Raw genomic sequence first — 12,714 nt, 5'->3', positions numbered from 1 at the left:
TTCTCTATTTCCCATTCTAACACTCTGCCTCTTCTCTCTCTAATCGGACTCAGAGGAGAGAAAATGGGTCATGAGAACGACCTGGAGAGGATGGGCAGAGAACTCAAGTGCCCCATTTGGTATATGCTCTGTTTTCCTTTTACTGAAAATTTAAAAGTTGCTCTCTGTGATGCTTAAATTGTTGCTTTTGGATCAACAAGATTCACATTCTTATTGAATTCTTTGTTCTCTTTTATTGATGGAAACTAAAGGTTAAATATATTCTCAGCAGCCAAACAGACCTTAGTTGTTATTCGTTGTCTTAACAACTGGTTTGATTCCATATTCTGATTTTTAAAACCAGAGCTGATCTCAAACGCCGCATCGCTAAGCTTTTGTGCGATACATTAGTGTAGTGTGCTTGATAAGAATTACTCTGGGTTTTTAGCAAAAAATATAATACTAGGGTTGACGGAAATCTCATTATGGGGGTCAATGGGCTAAATTGTCTTCTGCTTATCTTGTAGCTTGAGTCTTCTGTGCTCTGCGGTTTCTCTTACGTGCAATCATGTATTCTGCAAGTAAGCTCCTTTTTTTTCTCATATCTAGTACAATTCCTTTGTTATTTGTGTCATTTCTTGGTAATCAGAATTTGGAAAAACTGGAACTAATATTTTTCTGCTTGTTTCCAGCTCATGTATCGTGAAATCAATGAAATCGGGCTGTGCTTGTCCAGTTTGTAAAGTGCCGTATCGGCGTAGAGGTGTGTCACCTTTGAAAAGTTTTCCTCATCTAATTGTTTTCAAATGGGTCCATTAATATTTTCCCACTTGATAAAAGTAAATGACAAAAGTTGTTTCAACTATTCTGAAGAGGTTTGATATCACAGTAAAAACAAATTGATATATCTAATTCTTAAAGATAAATGACATTTTTTTGTGAAATCATCATTTGTTTCAAAAGTTTAAGTTGAAGAAAATATATAGATTTTATTATTTATTTTATATCTTAACACCCCTCACGTGTGGGTCAGACTCTCTCTTAATGAATAATCCAACACGTGAAATATTTAATTAAATAAGGTAGAGTATAGAATCAGGGTTTGAACTTAAGACTTCTGCTCTGATATTATATGAAATCACTACTTGTCCCAAAAGTTTAAATTGATGGGAAGAAGAAAATTTTATTATTTATTTTACATCTTAACAAATTTCAAACATCACTGAGTTCGTTTTGTATTTATGTTTAATGCTTACTGATTGATTATTACTGTAGAGGTTCGGCCTGCTCCTCACATGGATAACCTGGTGAGCGTTTACAAAAGTATGGAAGTTGCTTCCGGAATCAATATTTTTGTCACTCAAAATACATCTTCGACTAAATTGTCAGGTGAGCAGTGCAAACTATATGTAGGAATCACCCAGCTTATTAATTAGTTATAGGACTTGAAAAGCATTCACTCATCTAGATGCTTATGCACTATGCATTAAATTTTTCATGCATGTTGGCTATCAATCACCATAAATAACACTCGTCTATCTACCTTTTTGAAATATGTTTCTTAGTCAGTCTTTTTCTCATGACATGACAAGTTGTTGGATTAATCCTACGCGTTTTGTCATTATTGTCAGCTATGAGACTGTTATAGTTCTCTCACACTATTTGGACCAAATCACATCTCCGTTCATAAATAAATGGGAGAGAGGCAGATTTTTTTATTCAATTACATAGGGGTGTAAGAGTTTTATTTACATATAAAAAAGCATTGGAAATTGAAAGGTACTAATATAATAGAAGATTTAATTAAGTTTTATTTTCACAAAAGGAAGACTTTGAGATTTATGTACCCATTTGCCTTGCATACTAGTCCCAACATTTGTTTACTGTCTTTTACTATACAAGTCAGATGTCAGTTATAACTAATGCATCCATTTTCAAGTGGTGTAGCTGTTTTATTTTCGTAGGTTTTTATATTCAATTCAATTAACGTGCTTGTGAATTTTTATATCATTGCCTTGTGCTCCAGATGGAGAGAAGCAAGCTGGGGGTGATGATAACCAGGGTGAATATGATACAGGTGGAAATTCTCAGGACAGAACAAAGAAACAAAAAAACTTGAAAGGAAAAGCATTTAAGGCCAACACAAAAAATACTGCAAAACCTTCATTTCCAGCCAAGAAGAGGGTTCAGGTGCCAAAACGCCCTTTTTCAGAAACCCCAACAAGGCTTGCACAGTTTGAAGGTGAATTGTGTGAATTTGCCAAGGAAGAACCTAGAGGTAGTCCAACCATTTTAAAGAAGCCTGCTCTGAGTGAAAAGGGAGAACCGATGCTTTCACCTTTCTTTTGGTTGAGGGAGGAGGAAGATGTAGAAAAGTCAACTCAGCAAACTGATGAGGATCTGCTCATGGATATGCCACCTGTAAATGTTCCTGCCTTCAGTGATATCAAGGACTCAGATGATGAATACCCTCCTAATTTGACCCCAACTGTGAGTGCATAGTTAGTTCATTTCAAGCTTGGGAGATATTGTGAAATCGTCAGAAATATTTTAACTGACTTGGTATTTTATTATTGGTGCTTGTTATGTGTCTAATAAAATCTCAATTGACTGGTTCTGAATTTGTATAAAACCCGTTCAGGTAGGTTGACTGCATTTAGTACTAAACTAAGCGACAAGTTTCTCCCATTGCATTTAGCCTGGTTGACCTTCCTCCAATTTCTAGTGAAACTATTGGAGTTTTGCCATCCCTGTCACAGATTCTAAACTAAAACTGGTTGACTTGATCAATTATTTGTTGTTTATAAAGGTTACTTCCATGTATTGTATTTGATTTGATTGTTTGATGCCATTTTTTTGTTTTCTGATGTTTTGTAAAAATTATTAGGGGGGATTGCATGGTAAGTGCTCCCATGTTGCAGATTTTGATAGTGAGATGTTTGAATGGACACAAAGACCTTGCTCTCCTGAACTTTGTTCAAGTCCCTTCAAGAGACAGGTATTGATATCATCAATTGCCGAACTGCATTTCACCTACATTTGCTTTCTTTCATGAGTTATCTTGCTCGAGTGATTTGGGTTTATTTTACTAGAATGTAAATGAAATCTAGGTTGCAAATGTGGAAGAGATCAACAGGATTCAAGAGAGAGAATTAGAAGCAGGTTTACAGGGTGTGACAAGAAATGATGACCTAAGATCTGAAAATTCAAAACGCCGAAATTCTAAACAAGGAAGTGGTACTGGAGATATGGTCCTGCCCAATGGGGCCACTTGCAGAACTGAAGGTCGTAATAATAATATAATTGGGGGTAATAAATCTAACAAGAGTGGTAGAATCAGGAAGGCAAGTGAAAGAGCCCAAAAGTGTGCTAAGAGACAAACAGATTCAGATTTTGGAATTTATGTCGATTTAAATGAAGCATCAGAAAATTTTATCCAAGAACAAGTTTCTTACAATAATGAAAGTGTGGGTAAGACTATCATACGGGGAAAGAAGATTGGTTATGGCACCAGTGCAACTAAACCAACACCTGAAAATGCTCATACCGTCTCTTTGGAAACAGAAACTCTCAGTCATGAAAATGTGGTAACTGAGACATCTCCCTCATTTGGGAAAAAAGAAGGCAATGATGAAGGCTATACCTTGAAGAAGGATGGAAAAAGGCCAAAGAAGATCAATTGCTCGGTAAGATCAGGGAAACGAAAGCTGGATTCTGTGAAGGACACCATGCTTGAAGAAGTACCTAGTATACGAAAACGAAAAACTGAGGATGCTATCCCCACGTTAGCTCCCTTATCTATGCCTATGGCTGAAAATAAGGAAGCCTCTGATTACACCCACAAACCGAGCAAACATGCAAAAGAAACTAAGTCATCTGATCGAGAACTCAGAAGTAAGAATAAGTTGAAAGTTTCTGATAGTATCTGGAAGGATGACTTGGTACATGACATCCGAGAGAGTCCTACTAGTGTTCCTCCATGCGAAACCCAACTCAATGAAAAGATTCAGGGCAAATCTGATTTCAAAGTTCAGGATGATACATCTGTCGTGCCGAGGCTTCCTTCTCCGATAAATGAAGTTGTCTTACAGAAATGTGAGACCATTAGTTATAAGTTTCAATGTGCTTTCTGTCTTTCTTCGGAAGAATCAGAGGTATCTCTAAGTACCTTTGACTTTTTTTTTGGTTCACATGATTCTCTTTTCCTCAAACTTTAATATGTTTGGATTAACAACCAGCACTTTATTTCCAAAACCAAATGCAGGCATCAGGAGAAATGGTCCACTACTATAATGGTAGGCCCGCTGCCGCAGATCACAATGGAGGATTCAAGGTCATACATGTGCACAGGAATTGCACTGAATGGTAAAAAACCTTCTCATCAGGAAAAATAATTGATTTCAAATTGCTATATTTCCCTGTTTTCATCCTGCTATCTTTTTTGTTATTTTTTGGAAAAAATTGTTTACCTTTTCTTGCTTTTGATATTATTAAAAATTCCAAAAGAGCTCTTGAAACTTCTTGGTTAATAGATGTTTGTTAAAAACTTTGGTTGTTTTCGGACCGGATAAGCTATTTCAAGTGTTTACATTTACATTTTACTTGATTCTAGCAATATGTGATTCAAAAAAGTTAAAGAAAAAGGATCGTGTAATCAATGACTATTGAGTTTTTACAGTGATGAGAAGCATTAGGGTTGGATCAACTTTGGAAAACTTGGTTATCAAGTTTAATTTCAAATATTTGTGAATTTAATATGGTGTTCCCATTCAAGGTATTCAAAACTATACGTGCAGGGCCCCTAATGTCTATTTCGAAGATAATATTGCAATTAATCTTGAAGCTGAATTAACTAGAAGTCGGAGAATCAAATGTTGTTGCTGTGGAAATAAGGGCGCAGCACTTGGGTGCTACGAGAAGAGTTGTCGCAAAAGTTTTCATGTGCCCTGTGCAAAGTTTATCCCTCAATGTCGATGGGATACTGTAAGTGATAGAGAGAGCCATGAGCTATCTAAAACTTCGTACTACATGTCTTCAATTCAAAAAATTTTATTCTCTTTATCTCTTGAATCAGGATAACTTTGTCATGTTATGCCCTCTTCATCTCTCCTCTAAGTTGCCCAGTGAAAGCCCTGGATCTCAAGAGAGGAGGAAGAAATGTACTCCTAAACAGTATGTTGACCTTTTCCCTTTAAGTTCTAAGGTTTTCAACACGAGCGTTTCTCCAACACAAACTTATTTTGTGCCCGTTCTGTCTCGCCTTTCTTTTCAGGAAATTATCTCAACGTGATTGTGTTGCTAGTAAACATGAAATCAGTACCAGTAGGAATTGCAATTTTTGTGTCTCTTCAAAGAAATTGGTTCTCTGCTGTTCAGCTCTCACAACTCCTGACTGGGTAAAATAATCTACTGACAGACCTCAATTTGTTCTTTTCTTGAAAGAAATCTGATTTTCATTATTCTGCTGATACTACAGGAGATTGTTTCTGATTTTGAGAGATTATCTGGAGTTACTGTTTTGAAAAAGTGGGATTCAAGTGTCACCCATGTAATTGGATCTACAGATGAAAATGGGGCATGCAGGAGAACCCTCAAAATATTGATGGGTATCTTGGAGGGAAAGTGGATACTTAGCATCGAATGTAAGCATCTTTTAGTTAATTACTGTAACTTTCATTCAGAATGCATTTCCTCAAAATTTAGCTTTTTTATTTTTTTCAGAGATTAAATGCATAATACGTTTAGAGCTATCTGCATAAGACATCCTATCTATACATCCATGTATATCTTTCCTTGTGTGTATGTTCAGGGATCAGGGCCTGTATGAAGGTCATGCAACTAGTCGATGAGGAGCCTTATGAAATTAGTGTCGACATTCATGGGATCAGGGATGGCCCTCGACTTGGAAGGCTAAGATTGCTGAACAAGGTTTGTTACTCTTGCCTTCAATCATAGTGGCCTTAAATCATTAGTAGCTGCTTTGACACTCTTCTGGAAGATGTACTACTGATATGGGTTTTTCATAAATTAACACTATATAAGCATACTATAATTATGAGTCATCTAAAGTAGCTCTTATAATGTTCATAAATTTCGTAAATGAATACATGTGAATCTAATCTATAGAATGAAGGCGCCTATGTTTGCACAAGCAGATGCGCAGTCGTGTGCAAACATGTGAACTTGCATCTTTTATTGAAAAACACTTTTTTTTTTTTTAATGTGCAGCAACCAAAGCTTTTCAATGGGTGTAAGTTCTATTTCATGGGAGATTTTACACCTTCATATAAGGGGTACCTACAAGACCTTGTAGTTGCTGCTGGAGGAACAATTCTTCATAGAAAACCTATTACAGAGGACCCCAACGCCTCAATAGTTCAAACCTTCATAATTTACAGTCTTGAGATGCCTGATAAATGTAATCCTAGCAAGAAAGCTACAATTATCAACCGTCGCCGATCTGATGCAGATGCCCTGGCAAGTTCCACTGGAGCCAAACTGGCAAGCAATTCATGGGTGTTGAACTCCATAGCAGCCTGCAATTTACAAAATCTTCCTGAATAATGTATCTTTTCCAATTCCAGGAGCCCTGTAGATGTTTAATTTCTTATTGAATATATATATATATATATATCAAATACGCTGTAGCATAACCTTGTTATTGAAGAATCGAAAGTAGAACATATAAGAAAGTGGGTGAGAATGTTATTTGTGGGCAAATTGTTTTATTGTTCTAACTGTTATTACTGAGTTGATTGCTGCCATTAGTGCGTTGAAAATATAATCATGTTTCTATGACCAGTTTATTTTCTGAAAAACGAGTCCTGGAAAGGATCAAACCTCGGATGACGAGGGCCAAAATCCTTGAGAATATCCTTTTTGTTATATTTTTATTACCTCGTAGTTTCTCTGTTAAATGCTCCATTCCCTTCTGTTATATTTCCCTTTTTCTGAACACATGATCATGGATTCAAGCAGTAGACATACAAAATCTAACTCTTTAGGAATTACTTGAATTTGACCCCAAGCAACTAAGGATGTGGATGTCGGGATTAAGTGTCCTGTCTCTGAACCCCTAATTGTCCTAGTAGTGTTGCAGTTCCACAAAAATGGTTGACATATGAATCCACAATGTTTTTAGATCTTGAAGGGTATGTTCTAGAGATGAGCCTAATGGCTCGTTTGGATAGTGAGATGAAATGAATTAAATAAAATATTATTAGAATATTATTTTTTAATATTATTATTATTTTAAGATTTGAAAAAGTAGAATTATTTATTTGTTTGTTATATTCTGTGTGAAAATTTAGAAAAGTTGATGAGATGAGATATCAAATAAGGTGAGCCGTGAGATGGTTTCTATATCCGAACGAGCCCTAAAAGAACATTCATGGAATTACACAACCTTTGAAGGGCAGTGAACTTAATTTGGAAACCTGCATTAGTCAATTGCAAATTAACAACAATGTGCAACACCACCAACCTCTTTTACTTTGACACCTTACCGCTACTTCCCTGTTTTTAGTAATCCCAGGGTGAAATAAAACTTTGTTTCCCCGTCTCTAATAGCAGAAAAGAGAAAGGAAAAAACAACCCCAAACATCCAAATTAGGCATGTCTGGATTTTAGTCAATTACTCTTTCTTCTCAATTCTTTCTCATGCAAGAACAGAAGACTCTCTGAAATTGACCTCAGTTTTTAGATCCATACGCTCACTCATCTTGTGCTCATGCTTTGATATCTTCATGTTAAAGCCCTCAAACATGTGCTCTAGGGCTGAAATCTCCTCTTCAATATCCAGTGGTGGTGTTTCAGCCCTCGAAGCCATCCGTTTCCTGAAGTTGCGCAGTCTGCCAACGCCAGCTTGTGCTTCCATCCCCACTTGCTCCATTGCAGCAAGAATTCCAACATTTTCCTCTTTTGCCTCTTTGAGTTTCCTCTTCAAGGATCGATACCCATCAAGCGACTTGAGTAGTTGCACCGAAAGAGCCTTGTTTCTCTCCTGCAGGCCTGCAACCCCTTGAGTCTCTGCCTTGCCAGACTTCCTCTCCAGCTTGTGCTCTTGAGCACAAGCTTGTACCTAACGTGGTATTAGAGTTGAGGCCAGTTACGAATTTGAAAGATATAATTTAAATAATTAAATTTATTTATTTTCATCAATTTAAACTTTTTTCTCAATGATTTAACAGTACCTTAGTCGACAACTTTTCGTTTTGCGCTTTAAGATCATTGATAAGTTCCTCCATGCCATTCATTTCCTGAACCTTTCTTGCAAGCTCTGATGCTATGATCTCCTTCTCCTTTCCCAAACTTGAACACAATACTTCAAGACTCTTTCGTGCAGCCAAGCTCGCATTCAGCTCTTTTCTCAGTTTTTCTTTCTCGTCGATAACCAGTTCGTCGGGCTTCTTGACGTCAATTGGTATATTAGGCCTAAGATCTGTGTTGCACCTCCTGAACTCCTTTTTCTTCTCAGAAGTTTGACATTTTTCAATCCTGGATTTTATATCTTCGATGATTTTCACCATTCCAGCTACCCTTTGCACCTTCCGATCGTCATTTTCTTTTGACCGTGCCTCATTGTGATCTTGCACTAGTTTCAGTAGCAGCTTAACATTCGTTGCGATACCTATAATAATATTTATCAAGAAATCATATAATATAATATAATGAATGAAAATTATTTCTATGCTTTTTGTATGAAGAGGACGGACGGGAAATTTATTCCCTAATGTTTCATGCATTTTATGATCGATCATTGAAGAAAAAGATCAAAAGGCATCATGACAAACCATCATGGAAATATTCACGCAGATCTTAATATCTTGTTTTTGTTATTATTTTTTTGGTTATTTAGGATCAGAAAACAGTGATGCATGTCTTGGACTTGTCCTCAACCATATCATGGGTTTAATTAGCTCGAAATGCTGCAAAATAGAATTCCCAGAAAACAAAAAACCCACACACACACACACATATATATATAGCAATCACCTTCAAAGAAATAATCTTGATCTGAGCTTTTGGTATGATTTGTCATGGGAGGTGCAAGTTCCGGAGATGAAAATGCTCGAATGCGGCTCATGGTATATGAGGAGAAGATAAAGGAGAAAGGATCTCTACAACAGATGGACAAAACTGTGATCTAAAAACAACCATTAACGACGAAATTGAAGAATTAATGATGGATATTATGGAAGAAATGGATCATTACTTTGAGAGATCCAAGAAAGAGAAATGCTTTTGCACTCTCCTCTCTCTCTCTCTCTCTCTCTCTCTCTCTTTCTGTCTCTTAGAAATTGAGAATTTTTCTGTGATCTATCTGTTCCTGCCAACAATATTGTGTGTTTTGTTGGTGCTAGACCGAATTTGGGATGCATGGGTTGGTTTGTCAGGTGGTGATCATCCGCAATTATTGGTGGCGGTTTGACTCTATTATCGGTTCTCGTTGCATTTGACTTTTTGTTACAAAATTAATGGCATGGGATTTAGATCTGACCCTTTATCTGCTAATTAAGTTTCTTTTTATTTAGGTACTTAGTTCATCATGTGTTTGCTTGTTAAATTAGCACCCACTTGAGATTTTGGTTCAACTAATCTCTCTAATTAAAAAAGAAAAATGATTTGTACAAGTCTCAAATTCTTGTAAAAAATTGTAAAATAAACTATTTTTTATTCGTGTGATTTATATTTTTACAAAAAATTTATATAAAATTTGTCTATTTGATACTTGTATCTAATCTTACTCAATTATGTATTCTTGTCATGTGCATTTTTGTCCCTACCTAGGCTAAACCTGCCCTTTTTTAAGGGGTCGGCTGTTCAAATCCTACATGGCAGTACCGCATTCATGGCAATGATGGAATCTTCACCAGTTGAGAACCAAGTCTCCCATTCCTTGCGGCTGTGAACGTGGGTATCAATTACATTCATATGTTTTTTTTTTTTTTTTTTCCTAATGAAATAAAATAGAATAGAGATCGTTCCCTTCCAATGTCTATCGAATTGAATGGTTGATTATGCACGAAGAGAGAATGTTATTTAGTAGTATTTTTGAGATGATGGTTTTTTGGATAATGTAATTGTGGTATTTGTTGGAGTAAATTGTTGTGATAAATTATTTTGTGATTATTGAGAAAACTGATATTTTCTCATATAAATCATATGATTGTGTGGAGGAAATATTTGGAGGATAATGAAATTGTGGAATATTGTATTATTCTTACGTAAGAAATGATATTTGTAATCATAGAATGCGTAAATTCTGTGCACTCTTTTTAAAAAATTGAGTAAATATAAAATTCACATAAAAAAATTAATTTTTTATTAATAAATTCTACTTTTTTTTCAAATGAGTATGTAACGATGGCACAATTCATGACTATTTCTAACATTACTCAGCGATAATAGCTTGAGATTTTGTCAAAATGTTGTAATTGGCGAAAGAATTGATGCCAAATATGCTTTTATATGATATGTGTAAGCCAGCTAAAGAAAAACGTGCTCTCATGTATTAAAATCAAATTGGGAGAATGTCAAAACTACGACACCACCAAGTTAGGGCGATGCCACTGATTATTGTAGATAATATACTTGAGCTATGGTGCCTCAAACATTCTCAAAACACATTGCCAGGCCCAATCTCAACTTTAGAATGTGGGCCAAGCCCTATGTAGTAAGAAACGATGCTAAACAAGGCCCATGGGCCTATCTAGCATATAAGCGTTGTTGTGCAAGAATATGCGTGATTAGTGCCTTCTTAATTCAGGTGCAATCTTAATAGAAGGGCTGACAACATGGGATGCTTACGTATCTCACGAGATACACGCCTCACGGGGGCATGATTCAAGAACGGCTTGAATGTTAGCAACCCACGTACGTACCAAAGGCCGAAGTGTAAACTCAAGCCGGAAGAAGAGCCTTACCAAGTTGAGACAACTAGCTCATACAAATACTAGTTGAGGTACGTACCATAGGTCTCTCTCTCAACTTACACACAAAAAAAATCAAACTTCATTGACTTGGGTATTAGAATTGTCCCTTGTCTAAATCCCGAGCCATTCTCTCTTTCTGGTGTGTCAAACACGTTCTCAATACACATTGAGTAATAAGAATGGCTTGAAGGCCTTACTTATTTGTTGTCCTCATCTTGAATCACTTGACTTATGGTGTGCTATGGCAGCTTACTTTACATTTCAATGACGAACTCTGAATTTACTCTAATTGTGAATCTCAATATGGTTTCTTCGTAATTTAGTGAATCTCAACTTTCAAATGGGATTAGAGTTGCTATTAGTAGAGGTGAAAACTGACCTTATCGGTTTGGTTTCGGTCCGAATCAATAGGGTTTTTAGGAGACAATACCGACCGAAACCAGTCGATGAAGGGTGGTAAAACCGGCTGGTGTAGTTTCGGCCGGTTGCCATCGATTCATCGGTGTTCCCATCAATTTCTATCACATACAAATTTCTCAACTAAGTAACCAACATTCAGATTCAAACAATTTTAGGCAACCAAAACATCCTCCAACACTAGAAACACATAAACGCTAGAAACAATACATCTCATGAGAGAGAGATGATGAGACTTGAGGGGTTGTTGAGAGATCTGAGACTAGAGTCGACTAGAGCGAGATGCGCTATCTGTGAGAGAGATGAGAGATTTGAGAGCCTGAGAGGGTGATGAGAGGGAGACGAAAGGGAGAGAGAGAGAGAGCTAAGGGAGATGAGAACCAGAGAGCTATGATGGAATTGAAGAAAAGAATCGTGAAAATGAAAATGAGAAGGGAGGTTGGGGGTTAGGGTTGAAGCCCTAACCCAAAATGGCACTGCTTGATGTATTAAATCAAACGACGTTGTTTTTATATTATTATTTTTTTTTGCAAAATGGGAACTTAAAACGACGATGTTTCACTTACTTAAATGAAACGACGTCATTTATACACATATAAATATAAAAATATATATTATATATAATCGGCCGGTTCTCCGATTTGAACCTCGAACTGCTGATCACGGTTTTAGCTAATATCGACTACCGACTAACTGGTTCCCTGTCGGTTTTGGTCAATTCTATGCTCCGACTGCAGGTCTTAGTCGATACTCGCCAATTTTCTCAGTTCCTGTATAGCCTTAGCTAGTAGGAGTATAACCGGTCCGGTTCGGTTTGATTTTTGACATATTTTAGAACTGATACCGTATCGGTTACACCCCTAAACTAATACTACCAGTTTTACCGGTTCCGATCTAGTTCGGTTCGATTTTTCTGATATATTATATAGTATATATAATATAGTATATTATAATACATAATAATATAGTGATAATATATTGTAGTATATTATAATTGTATTATGGACTATATATAGTGATATAATATTAATATAACTATTAATACAATAGACTATAGTGATAATATATACTTATTTATATCGGATTTAAATTATATTAATTAGTAATTTATCATATAATACAAAATTATTTTATATATAATTATATATATAAATTATATATAATATAAAAAATAATGTAAAAAATATTTTATACAATATAAAAAATTAAAATATATATATATATGAATTCCGTCCGGTGTTAAAAAAAAAAAAAAAAAAAAAAAAAAAAACTGTAACCAAATTGATTTTGACTAATTTTAAAAAAATTAAAACTGGTACCAGACTGAACTACTCGATGTCGAACCAAACCCCCACTGATTCGGTCCACTCCGGTCTGCTTTACA

The 12,714-nt window shown here is 35.9% G+C and overlaps 2 protein-coding genes across 2 annotated transcripts; one reads left to right on the top strand and one right to left on the bottom strand.

Moving 5' to 3' along the window:
- LOC121264657 (protein BREAST CANCER SUSCEPTIBILITY 1 homolog) lies at positions 1 to 6,763 on the top strand. The gene is made up of 14 exons (XM_041167933.1): positions 1 to 119; positions 507 to 560; positions 672 to 742; positions 1,255 to 1,368; positions 2,006 to 2,469; positions 2,867 to 2,977; positions 3,090 to 4,133; positions 4,244 to 4,344; positions 4,776 to 4,962; positions 5,054 to 5,151; positions 5,252 to 5,375; positions 5,456 to 5,621; positions 5,789 to 5,907; positions 6,208 to 6,763. The coding sequence occupies exons 1-14, from the start codon at positions 64 to 66 to the stop codon at positions 6,541 to 6,543; spliced, it is 3,045 nt and encodes a 1,014-aa protein (XP_041023867.1). The 5' UTR covers positions 1 to 63; the 3' UTR covers positions 6,544 to 6,763.
- A 639-nt stretch (positions 6,764 to 7,402) lies between these two features.
- LOC121264659 (myosin heavy chain, striated muscle) lies at positions 7,403 to 9,632 on the bottom strand. The gene is made up of 3 exons (XM_041167936.1): positions 8,974 to 9,632; positions 8,172 to 8,608; positions 7,403 to 8,059 (listed from the first exon to the last, which is right to left on the bottom strand). Exons 1-3 carry the CDS (start codon positions 9,062 to 9,064, stop codon positions 7,637 to 7,639), a joined length of 951 nt encoding a protein of 316 aa, XP_041023870.1. The 5' UTR covers positions 9,065 to 9,632; the 3' UTR covers positions 7,403 to 7,636.
- Between the last annotated feature and the right edge of the window lie 3,082 nt (positions 9,633 to 12,714).

Source organism: Juglans microcarpa x Juglans regia, chromosome 5D, assembly GCF_004785595.1.
Source record: "Juglans microcarpa x Juglans regia isolate MS1-56 chromosome 5D, Jm3101_v1.0, whole genome shotgun sequence".
NCBI lineage: Eukaryota > Viridiplantae > Streptophyta > Magnoliopsida > Fagales > Juglandaceae > Juglans > Juglans microcarpa x Juglans regia.
The sequence above is the reverse complement of the archived record's forward strand: the minus strand, read 5'-3'. Positions and strand labels throughout refer to the sequence as shown.

What these genes read in the sequence shown, in the direction of transcription:
- LOC121264657 (XM_041167933.1), top strand. Translation starts at nt 64, where the DNA reads ATGGGTCATGAGAACGACCTGGAGAGGATGGGCAGAGAACTCAAGTGC. An exon ending in TGCAATCATGTATTCTGCAA is followed by an intron (nt 561 to 671) that starts GTAAGCTCCTTT and finishes GCTTGTTTCCAG; the next exon opens with CTCATGTATCGTGAAATCAA. An exon ending in AGTGCCGTATCGGCGTAGAG is followed by an intron (nt 743 to 1,254) that starts GTGTGTCACCTT and finishes TTATTACTGTAG; the next exon opens with AGGTTCGGCCTGCTCCTCAC.
- LOC121264659 (XM_041167936.1), bottom strand. Translation starts at nt 9,064, where the DNA reads ATGAGCCGCATTCGAGCATTTTCATCTCCGGAACTTGCACCTCCCATG. An exon ending in TCAAGATTATTTCTTTGAAG is followed by an intron (nt 8,609 to 8,973) that starts GTGATTGCTATA and finishes ATATTATTATAG; the next exon opens with GTATCGCAACGAATGTTAAG. An exon ending in ACGAAAAGTTGTCGACTAAG is followed by an intron (nt 8,060 to 8,171) that starts GTACTGTTAAAT and finishes ATACCACGTTAG; the next exon opens with GTACAAGCTTGTGCTCAAGA.